We start from the raw sequence: 21,049 nt of genomic DNA on the forward strand, positions 1-21,049 counted from the left end.
ACACATGTGTTGTTACATCTACTGTTGACCCCAAAGCAGTGCTGAGGAACAAGTGGTCCGTTAAATCACTCAGGGCGGGTTCTCGGTCCACTTAAGACGTTCCATACTTTTGTAGAGAAGTGTCAACAAAGGTCAACCAACTAGGTCAGGACAAAGTCTTGTGTCACTATATCTACCAGTCTCCTTATCTGTCATCGGAAAAGATTTTAATATACTTACCGGGTATAGATCTAGTTTCTTTTTCTGTGCACTCCAGCAACTGTAACTTGGAAACTGTCCGGTCGTTTGGTATGCGCTCTGGACTGTCCTGTGATGGTCCCGGATTCAAACCCTGCCTGTCATCGTCCGGCGAAAGATGTGAGGTAATACGTAATAATTTTCTAATCTGAAGTAACAGTCAATGTAAAAACAAAAACTCCATCAGAAGTGTCCAAGTAACCATGACTCGAAAGGCTCTATTGGGTCCTGGCCCAAGACCATTAGAGACTCACAGGAAAAACTAACAGTTTTTATTTTCAAATTTATATCTTGACTGATATGAGTGCAATAAAACACACACGGGTAAAAGGTAGTACGAATATTGAAATGTCTATTTTGACATTGCAATGAAACATACTAATGATTGTTTTTACTGAAATTACAGGCGAGGGCCTCTCACCATATTCTTGAACCCGGCTCCACGTCCCACTAGAATTTGGCTACGCCACTGCTTGTCATATCCTAAATAAACTAACAAGGAAAATATTTTTTTAAAATCCTTTTTAAACGGGGAAGAACTTCACATTTACAATTTTATATCTCATTAATGTATAATTTATTTCTCTTTTTCGATATCAAACAAAAAAGTAATGACCAATATATGATAGACTAAATGTTTTGTTAGGTACAATAAATTATTGTGTAAAGATTCAAATTGAACCGAAAATGGGCGTGGGAGAAATAACGTGTTTAAAAGTTGTATCAGACAGACAGACAAACAGAATAGTGAGATGATATAAGTAGATGGACAACCCACCAAGTAGATGGACAACCCACCAAGTAGATGGACAACCCACCAAGTAGATTAACAACCCACCAAGTAGATGGACAACCCACCAAGTAGATTAACAACCCACCAAGTAGATGGACAACCCACCAAGTAGATGGACAACCCACCAAGTAGATGAACAACCCACCAAGTAGATGGACAACCCACCAAGTAGATGGACAACCCACCAAGTAGATGGACAACCCACCAAGTAGATGGACAACCCACCAAGTAGATGGACAACCCACCAAGTAGATGGACAACCCACCAAGTAGATGAACAACCCACCAAGTAGATTAACAACCCACCAAGTAGATGGACAACCCACCAAGTAGATGGACAACCCACCAAGTAGATGGACAACCCACCAAGTAGATTAACAACCCACCAAGTAGATGGACAACCCACCAAGTAGATGGACAACCCACCAAGTAGATGAACAACCCACCAAGTAGATGGACAACCCACCAAGTAGATGGACAACCCACCAAGTAGATGGACAACCCACCAAGTAGATGGACAACCCACCAAGTAGATGGACAACCCACCAAGTAGATGGACAACCCACCAAGTAGATGAACAACCCACCAAGTAGATTAACAACCCACCAAGTAGATGGACAACCCACCAAGTAGATGGACAACCCACCAAGTAGATGGACAACCCACCAAGTAGATTAACAACCCACCAAGTAGATGGACAACCCACCAAGTAGATTAACAACCCACCAAGTAGATGGACAACCCACCAAGTAGATGGACAACCCACCAAGTAGATGAACAACCCACCAAGTAGATGGACAACCCACCAAGTAGATGGACAACCCACCAAGTAGATGGACAACCCACCAAGTAGATGGACAACCCACCAAGTAGATGGACGACCCACCAAGTAGATGGACAACCCACCAAGTAGATGAACAACCCACCAAGTAGATTAACAACCCACCAAGTAGATGGACAACCCACCAAGTAGATGGACAACCCACCAAGTAGATGGACAACCCACCAAGTAGATTAACAACCCACCAAGTAGATGGACAACCCACCAAGTAGATGGACAACCCATCAAGTAGATGGACAACCCACCAAGTAGATGGACAACCCACCAAGTAGATGGACAACCCACCAAGTAGATGAACAACCTACCAAGTAGATGGACAACCCACCAAGTAGATGGACTTTCCTTGTCCGCAATGTATGTTGGTAAAAATCTCCGAGGCACTAACCTATATAAAGCTATCACATCTGATTTAGATCTAGCAATGAAGATCTCCAACAGGGACACAGTAGTTTTACGACTTGCTACTGAGACCATCACCAACCAACAACTGCTGACTTGATCTTTTCTTAAAATATGTTGGCATAGTTAAGACATTAAGAAAAATGTATAGCATAATTAAATAAAGAACTGTTAATAAAGCATGTCTTTTGTCTAATGTATCAGGATCTTTGTTAACACAGCATTCTAACGAAATCTAAGACTGACTAAATTTGAGATTAACAGTCTAAGTTTCAAGAGTCGATAGAATGAATAATATCAAGTGATAATTCTCATTTTTCGAAAAGTGCTTTATTATTATTTTGTTCACCTGGATTTATCTCCTTCTTGTAAATGCCAGAATGATTATAATGAACGTCGCCATCAAAATAGTTCTCAATAGCTATTGATAGATGTGTCATTTTGAAATATGATTTTCTACTTTTTAAGAGAATAAAATATATCCGCAACTTAAAAATAAATAACACTTTTAGATCAGAACTTTACTGTTCTGTTTTTATCCTACTTAATCACTATTTGTATTGTAGCATTTCAACTCCACTTCATTTCGATTAGTTTAATGACTATCACTTCAGTAGCTATCAAGACGTAGATATACACTAGTGTCATGGTGTAGTTTACTTACTGAGAGCCTTTGTCTTGAAAGAAGCCTAAGGCTCCATTTTGTGTTGAACCTGGTACAGTGGTGTAGCAACCATGGCCAATGAGGGTTTATTGCGCTAGAGTCCATGACCCAAGGCCGATGATCCCACAAGAAAGGTGAAAACAAAAAGTATATACTTTATTAAAATGCTTTGCAAATCAAAACTTCCATATTTTGTAAACTTGATACACCAATAAGCCCTGCTATTTCTGGATTTTCCTCCACATAGGACGATCTCGAATAGCTAAGGTTATTATCCTGCACTCTGTAAACAAATTGTTATTGCAATAAAACTTAATTATCAAAAAGAGTTCTTCCCGGACCTCCAGCAGGAAGTCACTGTAAAATGGGGAAAAATATCCGTTTGATGTTCGTATATCCAAGGCTAATTACAAAGTAGGCCTAACTTCGCAATAACAAAAATAACGGTTGCGTAGATAATGCTTTCTTTAAAAACTTTCCATTTCTTCATTAAGGAAAACAACCAATGAAACCACTTGGATATCTCATCTTACTAACGTGCATTTATATTGGCAATACATCCTGGATACCCATTGACGTCAGTTTGGGTAGAGACCAAAAGGGTTGTGTCATTGGTTGGATTTATTGATTCGAAGGTACACATTTGTCAGGGTTATGTTAAGGCCTTAGCTCGTTTGCCCGGGCCCCTGACATTCAACCAGGCACCTTCGTGCTTACAATAAATAAATGACTCACTGGTAACAATGTAAATATTTAATGATATAAATATAAGTATGATGACAAACTAATGGAGTAATGACATTAAATTTGGAACATTTTAATACTGTGAATTTATTAATTAAATAATAATTCTACCCCTTGCTGTCCCACACGTACACATTAATGTTCGCAAACACAACACACTGCTGTCTTTAGTCACCAGCGTAGACTTCCAATCCCAAGCTAACTCCCTGTAAAGACAAAGTAAAGACAAACTAAAAAGGTCTAGTAGACTATCACTATGGCATCGAAACAACTACGAAACGCAGTTATGCCTTAGAAACTCACCCTAAACAGGGGAACACAGAAGAATCTCAACAAACGTTACACCAGCAGAACAAAAACACTCCATCAACTTACAAGCAAGGCAACAAAAAGAAAGTGCGTTCAAAAATAGTGCACTTAATACACATTGGTGCTAGAATGCCATAATCTACGCACCGACAACATTAATATGCATATATTAAATTAAGAATGATTAATTTTCATTTATCGCGATTAAGATATTATTGTTTTATTGTTAAACTACGCCTAGAGATTAGAGGATCCATAAGAATATTTAGGCAAAAGAGACAATGTTGCTCCCGTATTGAGTAGACAATAGAAGCCTTTTTCAGGACATTTTTGATTCGTTTTTGTACCTTTTCGTTGATGTGACCCGCGACAAGAGTGTCGGAAATTAAAATAGCCCGCAGATCGAATTAGGGTTGGCATCACTGGTCTGGGGCATGGTTTAGGCGGTCCAGTATGATCTTGTTTAAGAACATTGTAAGTGTTGACAGTAACATCATTCATTGCCATTGGTTGCACTGGCCTATGACTCTGCTGCTCATTCTTTGTGTTTTGTTCGTTGTCCTCCCTAGAACCTCTGTGTTTGTTCTATTCCATATCTCTTGGCAGTGTCACTGATGGGTTTTATCAGTCCAGCAAGTACTACAACTTCGTTGTTTAGCATTAGACTTGGATGAGGGAACTAGCAGTAAAAGTGCTACTCCTTGTGAGTGATTGTGGTCTAGATCTTTGTATCCAGACTATAGTGATCTTACCAGCTGTCAGTTTGCTTTGACCGCTTCCATTCCATCGATTTTCACTGACGCAAAGAACCTTGATTTTGTATCGTCAGATTACCTGGGCTATTTTGTGCAAAGGAATCTGATGTCCAGGTTTCTATCCTGGTTGAAGTCTTAGTCGACAACTTTGTCAATGTGCTAGCTTTCTGGAGGCTTTATCTAGTACACATCATTGACTCTTCCCTAAAGGAACCTTCCTGGACATGTTCTTGTTGGTAAGGTGTAGTTGCGGTTTCTGTTGCAATATGTTAGTAATATGAGGTTTATAATATTGGGATCACCCCTCCTCCATTATCTGAGCTTAGGACTAGTTAGATACTAGCTGGACCTTGGCGGAGTTTCGAAACTTAAAAGAACACAGTAATGGTCACATCCATTGTGTAACATTTAGAGCCCACGGCCCACTCCTGTCCACTGAGAGAAATCCTTCTTTACGAAAAAAGCAATCTTCGGGACGCACAGCGATCCAATAACCCAATGGACTTTTTAGAAAGTGCCAATGGATTGTAAGAAAGGAAAACTTTGCACTGGTCACCTAATTTATTTATATGAAATCTAAACTTGTCTTTAAGTTATATTTCTCCTTCCTAGGTAAACAAAGTATTTGAAATGAGGATTGTACGACATAAGAATTAAGTTCTATAAAATATTATAAATTCTTTCTGTTTTCATAAGGCAAACTAATCCAAGTATTTCCAAGTATTCTTGAAATAAAAACATGTTCAACCTTTTCTAGTTCATTGAAGCATGCTATGTGTTGCCGAAACTAAGCCCCCCCCCACACACACACCATTCACTATCACATCTCTTTTTACCCTTGGAAAGAAACAAATATTTTTAAAAGATTCGCTTGTTTTTTTTTTTCAGTTTTTCTTTGACTGTCTTTTAGAAAGAGAAGATTCTATTTCATACCTTCATGACAATTAACAGTGTACTTTAGAAAGAGAATATTCTATTTCATACCTTCATGACAATTAACAGTGTACTTTAGAAAGAGAAGATTCTATTTCATACCTTCATGACAATTAACAGTGTACTTTAGAAAGAGAATATTCTATTTCATACCTTCATGACAATTAACAGTGTACTTTAGAAAGAGAAGATTCTATTTCATACCTTCATGACAATTAACAGTGTACTTTAGAAAGAGAAGATTCTATTTCATACCTTCATGACAATTAACAGTGTACTTTAGAAAGAGAAGATTCTATTTCATACCTTCATGACAATTAACAGTGTACTTTAGAATAAGAGAAAAAAACGTAATAAGACACCAAAATAATACAAGTTTTTATGTAAAGCAGCGGTTCTCAATCTTTTCAGCTCGGTGACCCCTTTTTACAAAGCTTATATCAACTCGCCTTTAAAATCACAATCCTTTTATATATAGGTAACCTTACTTTTAACCTAATGTGTATTATGGAAACAAGACTCAGCGCTTAGTACTTCGTAACCAATGACGCTTTGTGGGTTTTCAATCCCGGCTTAAAGTATTGAAGTAAAATCAAACCGAGATCCATTTCAACGATTTTTCCATAATGAAAATATAACCTTTAATAGCATGGAAACGATAGCATATTATTAGCAATTCACAATATGGCTTTTTCAATTTTATAACTAAGTCAATACAATTGTAACGCAATATAATATAATATAAACGCAAGAGCCCTGATTGATTCAGTGACATATCACTAATTGTCCTACTTACCGTGGATGACAAAATTCCTTGACAGCACCTTTCACGATCGAAATTCAAACGGTGACATTTACCTTTACAATATATAGCCTGGGACCCCAACGGGCGTAACCGGTGGGTAAAGCTAGTATGGGTTATGAATTAATTTACATAACCTGAAATGTTAAAAATATTTATGTTGCGACAATTTAAATGTTGAAAACATTCTGATTCATTTGTCTTCAACATCTATCCTCGAATAACAATTAAAAAAAAATAACTTCCAAGGTCAATTTAACACGTTAGAATAGAGAAAAAGCTGGTAAATCTTCATTTGTTCCCCAAGTGGGTCGCGATCAGGGGCGTAACTAGGGATTAGGGGGCCCGGGGGGATTGACCTCTTTGGGGGCCCCTTGCATTTTGACATTGGACATATGACATGGGATAATGTACGCAAAAATATATAAATTGGTTCAGTATGTCAGTAAACTTAACAAAAAGTAATCAAGACTCTTTTAATGAATAATACCTTTGTTTATTAGTTAAATAATGCACAAGTGACAAATCTAAATTGATATCGCTTCACGTCGTGAATTCTGTGCAGCAAAGACACCTATAACATCAACTACATCGATCATGGGCGTAGCCAGGATTTGTTTTCGGGTGGGGGGGGGGGTTTGGGGGGATTCCTCCCCGCCCCTCCCACCCCCGGCAGAAAAAAAATATATATGTGTGTGTGTTTGTGTGTACATAATTAATCTTTATTACATTCTGACCCTTTCGGAAGACGTTTATTGTTTATTGTAGACTCCCCGCCCTTGCTAGCAAGGGGAACTGGGGGAGCTCGCAGCGCTCCCCCAGTGCGGGGCGAAGCCCCACCGCCGAGCACTATTTCTGGTATTGAAAGCCAACAAAATGCATATTCTGAGGTATCTACAGTGCATTATCTTGCTAATTTCTTTAGCAGCTTCCCGTATATGCAGTCCAGACTTTTGTAGTTTCTTCTGAACTATAGTAATTGGGCGCAAGAGCTTTGACCAGAATTCAAGATAGGCAAAAAAATCTTAATTTTCCACTGCATGAAGAAGATTCTGTGCTAATATTATATGGTATTATGTCATTGTTGGTTGTTTATGTTTTCTACGCAAGCAAAAGGATTCAGAGCATACAAAAGTGGGAAAGATCCATATCTCGTTATGCTCGAGTATAGAAATACTCCGATAAGCGGACTGCCGTATTCACCATCACAAGTGCTGACGAGTAGAAGACTCAGGGAATCATTCCAACTGATCACAAACTATTGAAACCATCGGTAGCTGAAAATGCAGAGACATTACTCAACGAACGACAGATGAAAAGCAAAGTGAAATACAATGCAAAAGCAAGACTACCTAAAGATTATTCTGTCGGAGAGTTCGTCTAGGTCAAACATGTCAGAAAGCAGTTGTCATAAAAAAACATTCAGCACCCAGATCTTACATCATAAAGACAAACGGAAAAACATACAGAAGAAATCAACGCTTTTTTAATAAGAGTTTCGATGAAGACATCTCTGGGTACTATTATACCGATGGAGACAATGAACTGCAAACTGTTGGAACAAACGAAACTGACAGTTATAGACCAACGTCTAGAGAACTTGTGCCAGTCAAGACAACCAGAAGTGGACGAATTGTTAAAGTTCCTAGTAGACAGGGCCGGCCTTAGGCCACTGCAGCCTATGCGGTCGTAGTGGGCCCGCGCTTTCATAGGACCCGCGCTAATTCTAAGTGTACATTATTAAATTAAACCATTATAACGTATATAAAATAACAGGGTTTTCGCGACCTCCTGATTTTCCAGGGCCTCCAAGAAATCTCACGAAAAGGCGAAATATACGATAAAGTCCTGAATTTTTTTTTAATTTATTCAAATCTCCTGAACAATAGACGAAATTGACATTTTAAGGTGCCTATAAATAAAAAGTGGCATTGCGAGATTTTATTTGATAAAAATTTATTGCAAAGACGAAAGTATGCCTATTTTCTAATTAAACAAAAATAATATTGACATCCGTTTCGCATAGGGCCCCGCAAATGCTAGGGCCGGCCTTGCTAGTAGATATCACTCTTAAGAACTTTAAATAGAAGGGTGTGATAATAACTTCAAAAGGAAGGATGTGCTAATATTATATGATATTACGTTATTGTTGGTAGTTTATGTTTTGTGCGAAAGCAAAAGGATTAGATGGAAATAAAAAGAGAGTTTCCATTGGATTGAGGAAAGATGAATAGAGGGGTAATAACTCGAGTATGAAGCTAAATTCTGAAATTATAGACGCCAAACCCGAATAATGGACTATTCTAGCATTATTAAGAATAACTTTTGGATCTGTTATACTCGATTCTGTAAATTTTGCTTAAAGGTTGATTAGTGTAGCCATAAAATACTCGCCATTTAGATCTATTATTAGTAAAGGTAACAAGATACCTGGAATTCGCTGTATATCATGCAGTTTTATTCCTGGCAACAAAGTTTAAAATGTAAAACTAACTTTAAAAAAAACTTTGATTTCTGTGGGAAAAAAATATTTTTAAAATGTCAACAAAGTCAACGTACTAATAGACCTAAATCTAGGTTTAGTCCTTGTGATAAATTTAATCCATAAATGTTGAAAAAAAAAAAAAGACACCCGTGAGACTATTTGTCAATCAAATATATTAAATTTATGTATTTACAAATAAATTTCGGACACCCATTTGGGGGCCCCCCTAGGTGGGGGCCCGGGGGGATTTTAAAATTCTCCCCCCTCCCCCCCCCCCCTTAGTTACGCCACTGGTTGCGATCAACAAGTTGAGAACTCCTGCTAAGAGTCTAACCAAAACTGCTAGCCATCATTCGTCTTGTTTTCAAAACACTTCACTCAGAGAGCTGCAACACTCAGGATTTGTATATAAAAACTAGAAGGTTAGTATTAGATTCACTGGCGATACATTTAGCCTCAGAAGCATTTATTTATATAAAAACAACACATCTATATTTTAACAGAGCGATTTTATAAGCTCATCTTTAACTTCTCAATAAATGTATGTTTTATAGACATACTACCTATTTCCTAAGAAGTAATATTTACATATCATTATTGTAACTATGCACGCTTACGCTGGACACATGGTTTAATAGTATTGCTCCACGATGTCCAAGACTTAATCTTATAGATAATCCTTGTGTCTCAATATAATTTCTCAAAATTAATAAGATCCCTGTCTCATTCAGTCTGTCTGCTTTATATGCCTGCAGCTAAGAATATATGCAAAGCATATGCACGTGTTTGAACACATAAGTACTGGTATGTTGTCAGGGCTCACATATACCATATTGAGATTTCATTTACATTCAGTTTCTACTATATGCTCACACGTGGTACAATTCTTCCATATCCGAATTTCTCCAGAGTTATCCTGAACACATTGGCAGGTCCAAATTCAAAAGCCCCCCCCCCCGGGAATGTCCAATGAAAGTCCTATTTTTTAAATTAAATATTACGCCACTGCCATGTTATCTTGCTATTCACGTTTTGAGTTAAAAATACTAGACATCATTGATCTAGGGGATGTTATTGATACCTTTCCCTCACAGAAAACACGACATGACGCGATATGAAATGATGTTTTGTTATTTGTCTCCTGTGCATTATCCCGCCAATAAACAACGGTATTGTTCATTAAAAGAGTCTTAATGATTTTATTTTTGGTAATTTTACTTATATACTGTACCCAATAGAAGTTACACATATTTTATATATTTAGTAAGTACAGTATCTCATATCATAATGTGCAGCACGAAAATGCAGTGACCGCTAAAAAGGTCAAGCCACCCGTGACCCCATATCACTAGCTACGCCAATGTAAATGTGTGATAGTGTGTTTCTTTAGAGTGGCTAGTAGACTGTGTATGGACAGACTAGTTGACCTTTATGGTTGTAATTGGTTGAGTGAACAGCTACTAAAGTGTATAAGGCATGAATGTGATGAAACAGACCCACTGAACAGCAGAGTGCTGAGGGAGACAGCCCGTACTAAAGGAAATGGAATGTCTAGAGAATAAATTTATATGTTTAATAGTTTATAAGTCTTTCTTAGTATGTTCAAGATATGTTTAAAGAAAAATCCAGTTAGTAAGTCAACTAGTCGGAAATAATTATTTTTTATTTATAGATACATTTTTTAAGCTATGGAGAAATAAGCCTATGTAGGGACTAAACATTTTTAACTACAGACTATTAAACTATTAAACCCTATATCTTAGCAAGTACTTTTATATAGCTCTATGGCTTACACATTGGCCTACCATCATGCAGGTATGAGACCCTCAAGTCGTATAAAGCTTCGAGAAGTTTTTTTTTAAATAGCTTTTGAAAAAGCAGGGAAAAAAACATCTCCCAGATACCCCTATAAAAACAAAATTACAAATAAAGTTTGTGTGAAAACACAAACTCAAAATCGGCCCCCGAAGAGGTCCACTAGGCAGGTAAAAGGCAGGTTTCAATATTTTCAGAAAGATTATCAGAATAATATTCTATCAATGGCAAATGACAGAGAAGAATGGAGAAAGTAGGTTGACCAGATCCTGTGTGGTGCCCCAACGGTCCAGCACACCATGGGATAGGTGAAAGTGAATGTAAAGTTGGATATGAACATGGCTTAGCTAATGTCTTATAATGATTGTTATCTCCTTTACTAAATAGCCTTTAGTGTTTGTTGCTATTGATAGTGAATAGTTGTAAATATTGTGTATTTTTAGGAAAAAAAACTTTGCATAATTGATTTTAAAAATGAGATTTTTCGCTTTCAGAAAAAAAAAAAAAGTAGCCGTTTCATCAGAACTTTGAATGGTCTAAAATACTATGATGTATTTTCACTATCTTTTCTAGTTTACGAGAGCTAAACGGGACGGACGGATGGACGGACAGACAAACCATACAAAACTAATAGCGTCTTTTCCTCTTTTGGGGGCCGCTAAAAATACATAATTGATTCAAAATAATTGATGTAATTTGACTCAATGTAAACTTTGTACATATTTTAAAAGTAGTTTTTTATTTCAATAATTTCTTTCTTCTATTTAATTAGTATTTTATTATTAGCATCCCCCGAAAAGGGGAATAGTTGCTATTAATTTTGTGTGGTCTCTCTGTCCTTCCGTCTTTGTCTGTCCCGTTTAGGTCGTAAAAACTAGAAAAGATACATAGAATCTTATAGCATACTTTAAAAACTAAAGTGAAATTCGGGCCTACTTTAAGTGAATATTAAGTAGGGTGTGATGATTTCTGTTTTATTTATTTCTTGGTAATGCTTCTATATTAGTTGTTGATTAAAGAGAATTATCACACGCCGGAGATTATATGAATAATTTCATAATTCACTGAAGAAACATATGTATTCTCTCAAAACTTCTTTAATAAACTTCTTCAGATTACAAATATAACTTCTCAATTCAATAGCAACGTAACTTCATTCTTCATAAAATAGAATATTGTAAGATGCAACAGCAACTTCAACTAGTATAACTTCAATTATTGTAACTTCAACTAATGTAACTTCAACTAATGGACCGCCAAATGTTTAAACTCATACTAACACAAGACCGTTTCTAAGCAAACACCGTTACAATGCGAGGACCCCGACTAACTCACTTTCCCCTAATTTATACTGTTCTCAATCGTACTTTCCAAAATCATGGAAACTTCTCCCCTAATTATTTTATTAAATGTGACCTTCTAGAAACTGACGTATGCTATTTTTTCCCCCTTAACCTCTTTCTTTGATTGGATGACTAAAATTAACTTGTTTACTCTGGTCAACTCTGACTTGACCTGGGCTTCTAGAAACTGGTCGAAATAGGTCACAGTTTCGATTTGTGACATAGGGAAAGAAATATTATTTGTTCCATGTGCTAAAACAAATTCGTATAACTTAATAGTATAACTTCTTATTCTTTTCAAAGGCGATTGAAGCAAGGAATGGGTTGCCTTAATCATACAGGAAAAGCTATGAATTAATACAGTTTAAATTTGCACAAGTGTTGGACTAAATAACTTTGTTTTAAAACATACCAATAAATAATAGCAAAAGTATGTGGACTTTCAACTTCAAGCAATCAAGTACCTGACAATGTTGCTGGTTCAATACCAGAATCGAACATTTTTTTGTATAATTATATTTGAAGTTTACTGGTGGAGGTATTGTCTCTTTTTTTTAAATATTTTTTAAACATGTTTTTCTTGTTTTTGAATTTACTACTTTAACTTATAAGATAAGTTATATTCATGTCATTCTACATTTTGAAAGTTTTCAGCAGCCTAGACTTAGTACCTCAATAACAATTTGTTATTTCACGTGAGTATAATGCAACGTAACGTTGACCTTGACCTTGACATGTGTGTCATGTTTTACTTTGTCCTTGTGCAGCAGGAAGGGGTCATTGAGACAAACGGCTGAAGTAAATCCAGCGCTGTCCATGGAATTGTCCACTAACGTCACATTCCTTCTGTTTGCCGTTCTTTTTCTTCTAGTCATCTTTCTGGTGTACACCCAACTGGTCAGCGGCCAGGAGAATTGGACGAAGTATGGGGTCAAGCAGGTGACCATGAGCAAACAAGCCCTGATAGATTTCAGGTAAGGGCACAGCAGCATCAGTTATTGTTTTCATTCAACTAGAAGGTGCCTGGCGAGATTCAAACGGAAGTGCAATGGAAGCCGGGAGAATAAAACCAATGTAATAGTGTCCTGCTAATTGTGAAATAAAAATGAGTTAAAGATTAACAAATAAAGTTTACGTCTAGTTATATTTAGATCTATATTTAAACCAGGCGAGACTGCGTATAGATTTAGTCAGAGTTGACGAGATGTGTACATAACGCAGCTAGGCTTGTAGTGTATAGAGTCTTTGGACACTGCCTTTTAACTGTTGGCCATTTTAACCTTTCCGTCCTGGTTTGTAAGATCCTGTTTACGTTTCTCAAGCAATAAAATACAGTAAGATAGAAAAAGAAGACAAAGCGATATAAAGAATTGTGGGGACGATAAAATCGATGATAAAGAAAAGGAAAAAAGAAATATTGAAGAGTTCTTAAAATAAACAGACATGTAAATGAGGTCAAAGGCGCCATTTTGGAAACACTAAATAATGAAAATGACCTTGTCGAACAAGTGAAAGAGTTTATACATTTGATTTTACAACCAAAAGTGGAAAAAAAACTACAAAAAATAAACGGTTTATTAAAATACTTCAAACTTCCATATTCTGGATACACTGAAAGGCTTCCTATTTTTACGGATTCGTCTGCATATATACAAATCACCAATTGTCAGTGCATTTATTGCATTTCATGCACACAGTATGAAAAGCACATTAGCAAGACGATATTTTCGGTGCCAGATAACATAGATGCTTTTGAGTCTGATTGTCGCTATGTCTTGGTTGATGTTACGATAAGATTGTTTTGATAAGACAATGCGTTTTTTGATGTTTTAATCTTATAATATTCCGTCAATTAGAAAATATCTTAATTCTCAAAAAATATCGTGATGCACTGTATCTGTCACTGTCACTGTCACTGTCACTGTACCTGTCACTGTACCTGTCACTGTACCTGTCACTGTACCTGTACCTGTCACTGTACCTGTATCTGTCACTGTACCTGTATCTGTCACTGTACCTGTACCTGTCACTGTACCTGTCACAGTACCTGCCACTGTCACTGTACCTGTCACTGTACCTGTCACTGTTACTGTCACTGTACCTGTATATTTCAGCAAAGCTGTCAAAGAGATCATCACGAACCACGGCGACACCGTGGGCGTCACTCGGGGTGGGATGTTCCTCATCACGAGAGACACGGAGCTGCTGAAGAACATTATGGGCAAAGACTTCAACAGCTTCGCTGATAGGATCGAGTTCATGACCACGGTCAGTCCCATGGAGCATGGCCTGTTCTTCATCAATGGTCAAGATTGGAAGCGTATCAGACAAGTCATGTCTCCTTCTTTCAGGTTGGTACACACACGTTTTGGTTTTGTGTTGTTTTATTTTTAGTTTATTTAGAACACACTGTGCTCCGCTGAACTCTAATGTTCCACAAACTACTGGAATAATTACCTAGTAGGTTTTCATATCAATTCATCTTTAAAAAAATGCATAATTAAAAAAAGATTTGTATTAAATCATCTTGGTAACAAACAATTCTATAACGTCACTATGAACTCTGAACTAATCTAGATTCTGACTAAATTTAAACAACGATATAAAAATTAATTTTTAAATGATTTCTGGTTGTGTTTGAATCGTATCACAATATTTGAGAACAAGCTGATCATTTCTACATTTCATCCCCTACAGCCTATTTGTGGGAAGTAGCTTTTTCTTTTTATGTTGTCACAAAGTCAAAGTATAGAAAAAGGTTTGATGCCACATCCGATGTTAGAATTCAGATTGCTGATATCATTCCTGATATTGTCCAAGATATAATACCATAAAAATAATTAATATAGTTTAATTATTTATTATTTTATTTAATCAAAGATAAATAAAAACCCAACCTAAAAAAAAAGTTTCGCTAGATACACCAAATGTGCAAAGTGCTCAGATATGGAAAAAGGTTTTTAAAACGTGTGTGCCTAGTGTTTACTGTGTATTGACAAAGACAAAGAATATTTGAATCATTTCTTCCTTATGGTTGAACATGTTTCATTCTGATTTCAAAGCAGCGAGGCAAAATAGTTGCAGTCTGAATGACATAGAGACAACATCACAAGCCAGATATTGGATTAAAATTTCTTTCTTCGCCGAAATAAAACGTGATTTGTTCAAGCTCAATATAGCCTACTGGGTAATTTAGTGAAATCATATGTTCTAACAAAATGCTATGGCTTTTGTATTATTGTTGAAAGAAAATGAATTTGTCAATATAACTAATGTTAATTAATATAATAAGTAATAATATTTTACTGTTTACCTACTTTTGGGACTACTCTGTATAGATCTGCAATTGTGCTAAAAGTAACTAAATAAGTTGAATTGAATTTCAGTACAGGCAAACTAAAAAGTGTGGTTTGGAATATTGAAGACACTGCTAAAAAACTGGCCAGTGTGATTGAAGAGTGTGCCAGGAAGGGCCAACTAGTGCCCATCAAGCACTTCACTAGTCAGTACACCAGTGAGGTCATTGCCAGGTCGGCGTTCGGTTTGAAGACGGACTGCCTGGGTAAAGAGGATGACGAGTTCACCCATTTCACCAAAGTGATGTTCAAAGTCCGCAGCAAGGCCATGAATGTGGTCATGCTGATCATGTTCCGCTTTAAATGGCTGCACAGACTTTTGGTCAAAGTGAGTACAATAATTTACTTACATCTAGTAAAAGAGTCAAACAGTGAAAGGGATAATTAAAAACACAGAATTGGAATATCTTACTTTGTTTTAAACCGGCTTAAGAATATTTCAAATTAATTCACACAAATCATACATGATCTTTAAATATGGCATTAAGAGTATGTATTATTCTTTGTTCGATAGTTTGTTTTATTCAATAAAAAGAATGGAGTTGATCCAATAAAATATTTCAAAGACAAATAAAATCTTCTGCTTTATTCTTGGGTTACACATTAGAGGTATCAAATATCCAGACAGGCTGGCAATGTGATTAACTGCACTAATTAACTGCACTGAGTAACTGCACTGACTAACGTGACTCGTGTATCTGTTTGGTTCACAAAGTACCCTATATAAGTTTTATTGTTATATTTAAATTGTCCTTGCGTTGTTCTAATGTGTCCTGTTATTAGGTTCGTGATTTGGTTGAATGAACTAAGAGCCAATAGAAGTGCTTGCCGCGACAGATTTCCCCTCAAGTATAATATAACTAATGAGTCAAGCTAGCAATTGATGCAATTATTTGGAACAAAACAGATATTTAGCTTATTGTGCAGGCTACAGAATACCCTCGTTAAATATTAGCTACTGAAAGTTGTGGACTCTAATTTACTAGTGTGTATTATTCATGCCTATATATTTCGAAAGAAAAGATGCCCCATGCAAATGTCATTCTAAAATAAACATTATTTGTTCCACTATTTCTTGATTGTTGTTCCTATTTCGTATTTCGATGTTCCGATTAGACCTTCAAAATCGGAATCCTGGATCAAGTAAGTCTGGAGGCCGATCACTATTTCAACAAGCTTCTCATGCAGGTGGTCCAAGAGAGACAAAAATGTGAGCTCCACGGGAAAGACAAACCCACTGACTTCCTCCAGTATCTGGTGTCAGCCAAAGTGGCAGGCGAGACACAAGTGGAGGAAAGACCAGGTGAAGGATTGCGTGATTTCATTTAGAAACATTTAGCTTTCAGATATTTGCGGATATCATCAAGGTGTCAGACGATAACTTTTGGATAGTCTTAAACTTATGTCCTTCCGTCTTAAGTACTAGCTTATACAACTCTGGTCTTATACCACTCTGGTCTTATACACGACAAAATAATCAAACATAGCATCAGTATTGGAAATAGTTTCCAGGTCCAAATGTTCACATGTCTTGTGTGGTTTACATTATTCTTACAACTTTTTGATAATTATTTTATTTTTTCTTTTAAGCCTAGCGAAGACAATGAGCTGTAGATAGAATATAATTTCAAGTGATATTTAATGGACAATGAGAAATGTGTATTTCTTGCCAATGAATTGTTTACAATCCTAAGCACTAACAGGAAATACAGAAAATCTTGAGATCAAAATAATAATTATCCTCATTGTTTAAGCTCTTGACTAGCCAACAAATGTCTCCTCTTGACTAGCCAACAAATGTCTCCTCTTGACTGTCTGCATTGCAACATCTTGCTATAGACCCTTCCACTTCATGGTTTTAAGAATACCATTGTCCTTATTGTTGTGTTCGATGGTCCTCTGAAAAATTAACTTTCAGTAAACTAGCACATTACACTTGATGGTCTCTCGACTATCTGATAGTCATACATGTAACTGAGACGAATTCGTGAATGTGTCGCCAAACTATACACTTTATGTTAATGTCAAGTAGTTATATTATTTTTTTTAAACAAAAAAAACTTGTCTGTGTCTTTAGATTTACAAGTTGTACCTTGTTTGTTTTGTGTGTGTAAACCCAACATTCTTGATATGTTAATCAAAATAATGTTAATGTAAGGTGCAATAAAAGGTAAACTTTAATTATATTTATCTCAAACATTCATTGTTACAGCCACGCCAGTCGTTTTCAAAAGATTGAAACTCCAAAGAACGTTGTCTGAAAGAGAACTGATTGGTCAATCTATGCTGATAATATTCGCTGGCTTTGAAACGACTGCCACCACTCTACAGTTTTGTCTCTATCTGCTGGCCAAACACCAAGATATCCAGGTAAGTAAAAGAGAAGGAAGAAGATCCGACTTGTCCTACCACCAGAAATTATACTTATAAGACTGCATCGTCACAAAAGTAATATTTTAATGACAGTTTTCTTTGACATCTATTATTTTGTGATTAGCACAATTGTCACCCGATAGCTTCTAGTTATATCTATTTAATATTTGTTTTAATCCATGTTCCCCTTTAATAAGCTACCAATTTTAAGTCACAAATGGTACTCAATAATTTCAAGCCATCACATCTCTTTATTTCATTCAGTAATGTAATACCCTTCATTCAGAATAACTTAAGTCATGAAACATGGAAATATATGGATATTGTCAATACTGTGTGTATGGTGTTCCGTGGGCTTACTTATAAATAAGACAATCACATTTACTGCTATCATACTAAGAACGAGTTTAAAACAAAAGAGATGAAAGAGGAATGGAGAAAGAACTGATGGAAGTTGGCATAACTGTTTGAAAGGTAGAGGTAATAACAGCTTCGTGCCCCAATGTTGCCACTTGTCCTAATCTCTCATTGTTACCCCATAGCTTTCTGCCCCAATGTTGCCACTTGTCCTGATCTCTCATTGTTACCCCATAGCTTTCTGCCCCAATGTTGCCACTTGTCCTAATCTCTCATTGTTACCCCATAGCTTTCTGCCCCAATGTTGCCACTTGTCCTAATCTCCAAATGTTACCCCCTTAGCTTTCTGCCCCAATGTTGCCACTTGTCCAAATCTCTCAATGTTACCCCATAGCTTTCTGACCCAATGTTGCCACTTGTCCTAATCTCCCAATGTTACCCCATAGCTTTGTGCCCCAATGTTGCCACTTGTCCAAATCTCCCAATGTTAACCCATAGCTTTGTGCCCCAATGTTGCCACTTGTCCTAATCTCCAAATGTTACCCCCTTAGCTTTCTGTCCCAATGTTGCCACTTGTCCTAATCTCCCAATGTTACCCCCTTAGCTTTCTGCCCCAATGTTGCCACTTGTCCTAATCTCCCTATGTTACCCCTTAGCTTCGTGCCCCAATGTTGCCACTTGTCCAAATCTCCCAATGTTACCCCCTTAGCTTTCTGCCCCAATGTTGCCACTTGTTCTAATCTCCCAATGTTACCCCATAGCTTTGTGTCCCAACGTTGCCACTTGTCCTAATCTCCCAATGTTACCCCTTAGCTTTCTGCCCCAATGTTGCCACTTGTCCAAATCTCCCAATGTTACCCCATAGCTTCGTGCCCCAATGTTGCCACTTGTCCAAATCTCCCAATGTTACCCCATAGCTTTGTGCCCCAATGTTGCCACTTGTCCAAATCTCCCAATGTTACCCCATAGCTTTGTGTCCCAATGTTGCCACTTGTCCAAATCTCCCAATGTTACCCCATAGCTTCGTGCCCCAATGTTGCCACTTGTCCAAATCTCCCAATGTTACCCCATAGCTTCGTGCCCCAATGTTGCCACTTGTCCAAATCTCCCAATGTTACCCCATAGCTTGAAAAAAAAAATGGGAAATATATATTTATTACCCAAGATAGATAGGAACGATTGTAAACTCTAACATAAAATCTGTTCTATTCATGTTTTAGAAGACAGAAGTAAATAATTCTAAACATTGATTGTCTTTTTTTCTTGAAAAGGAAAAAGTTTACCATGAAATCCAGAGAGTCGTGACTTCAGATTCCCCAACCTACGAGGAGCTGATGGAGCTGAAATACTTGGAGCAAGTCCTGAGCGAGACGCTTCGTCTGTATCCGCCTATCCCACTGGTCAACCGCATGGCACGTGAGACTAAGCATTATGGGAACATTGTCATCCCTAAAGGCGCCGGCATACTCATACCCCTAGACCTCGTCATGAAGGACCCCAGAAATTTTGAGGACCCGGAACGATTTGACCCAGACCGATTTTCAGATGAAAACGTTCACCAGATAGACCCCATCCAATTCACCCCATTCGGCTACGGCCCTAGGAAATGTATCGGCATGAGACTGGCCTACCTGGAGCTCAAGGTTGGGTTAGTTCACGTGCTCAGGAGAGTCAAGTTTGAATTGAATGCGAGAACCGAACCCACGCCTGACAGAGACGTGAGCACGTCGTTTCAAGGCATTTTGGTGGTTGACAAACCCATCCAGTTATCTGTTGTATGTAGGCATGTACAAATGAAGTAGTGAACCTTGTATTCAAACCCTTTCATACAATAAACAAACTTTGTGTGTCTCGTATTGGAAATTATGATAAGTATATTTTTGTATGCATTTAAATACAATTAACATTATCTTTCCTTCTCTCTATATATGTTCATAAGTTATTATCATTATATTTATACATGTTTATAAAAGATCTTCAACTATTTTGACTGGAGTTTTCTCCGCTACAAGTTCATAGGGCAAATTGGTTCATATCTTTTCGAAGCGGTGAAGAGAATGATGATTCGATTGAGTAGATAATTCAAGTAGCAGGAAGCAGGAAACGCTGACTGAAGAGGACTTACTTGGACAGAGTAAAGAAAGAAACAAAAGGTTTTTGAAATACGATTTTGGAGAAGATTCAAACTGCAAGGAGTTGAGCCTTTTTTGCTGACAAAGTCAGTTGGTCTTTCCTAATCAAGTGTCGAGAATGAAGTGGAATCTATAGTTTCAATCGAGACCAATTGTTATAAAAGGCCTCAAAACTGTTTTGCAACGTCACATCCTGTACGACGTGGCAACGAGCTATTGGTCTAAACTGCCCACAGTTTGTGACGTTGCAGTTCAGTGTTTAGGCTTTCTCAATCAATTGTTCTCATTTCAATTGCATATTTTTTTATGTATAAATCTTTTTATGATTTTGTAACTATTTATTAAAGTATTATGACATAGGGCATATCCATTGTACATATTGGTATATAGACATATACTTCACTGGGCAGTGGTCAACATTTACCTACAAAACATTTTCTTGTTGATTGCATTGTATAATCTGTTTGGAACTTTTATCATCAATTAAAAAAATGAAACCAAATAACTTCTGCTCAATGTGTTTTGTTTACATCTAACGACGTATTTCGTTTAATTGAATGTTGTGTTTCTCATTTCCTATAGTGGGTAAACCTTGGATGTTTGCAACCAATATACCCGGAAGAAGCTTTTTGTTTTTCACCTTTTCCAAACGTGTTGTTCCTAAAGACTCCCTGGGATGCACATACATGACACACTCCAGGCTGGGAAAGTC

General features: G+C 37.0%; 1 protein-coding gene across 6 annotated transcripts; it reads left to right on the top strand.

Moving 5' to 3' along the window:
* Positions 1 to 297: 297 nt before the first annotated feature.
* On the top strand, positions 298 to 20,892 carry LOC106059590 (cytochrome P450 3A41-like). Of its 6 annotated transcripts, XM_056034430.1 has the most exons (8): positions 9,339 to 9,383; positions 12,423 to 12,657; positions 12,887 to 13,093; positions 14,234 to 14,470; positions 15,506 to 15,803; positions 16,592 to 16,778; positions 17,688 to 17,845; positions 19,477 to 20,891. In XM_056034430.1, the coding sequence occupies exons 2-8, from the start codon at positions 12,590 to 12,592 to the stop codon at positions 20,005 to 20,007; spliced, it is 1,686 nt and encodes a 561-aa protein (XP_055890405.1). In that variant the 5' UTR covers positions 9,339 to 9,383; positions 12,423 to 12,589; the 3' UTR covers positions 20,008 to 20,891. The 6 variants fall into 6 exon arrangements, with proteins under 6 accessions (XP_055890407.1, XP_055890409.1, XP_055890408.1 ...); XM_056034432.1 differs by lacking the exons at positions 9,339 to 9,383; positions 12,423 to 12,657 and adding an exon at positions 298 to 362 and having other exon boundaries at positions 19,477 to 20,823; XM_056034434.1 differs by lacking the exon at positions 12,423 to 12,657 and having other exon boundaries at positions 9,297 to 9,383; positions 12,890 to 13,093; positions 19,477 to 20,892.
* Positions 20,893 to 21,049: the final 157 nt, after the last annotated feature.

This window comes from Biomphalaria glabrata, chromosome 7, assembly GCF_947242115.1.
Source record: "Biomphalaria glabrata chromosome 7, xgBioGlab47.1, whole genome shotgun sequence".
NCBI lineage: Eukaryota > Metazoa > Mollusca > Gastropoda > Planorbidae > Biomphalaria > Biomphalaria glabrata.

Coding starts and splice junctions, on each gene's coding strand:
- LOC106059590 (XM_056034430.1), top strand. CDS start 12,590: ATGTTGCTGGTTCAATACCAGAATCGAACATTTTTTTGTATAATTATA. Junction 12,658..12,886: donor TTTGAAGTTTACTGGTGGAG/GTATTGTCTCTT, acceptor GTCCTTGTGCAG/CAGGAAGGGGTCATTGAGAC. Junction 17,846..19,476: donor CCAAACACCAAGATATCCAG/GTAAGTAAAAGA, acceptor TTTCTTGAAAAG/GAAAAAGTTTACCATGAAAT.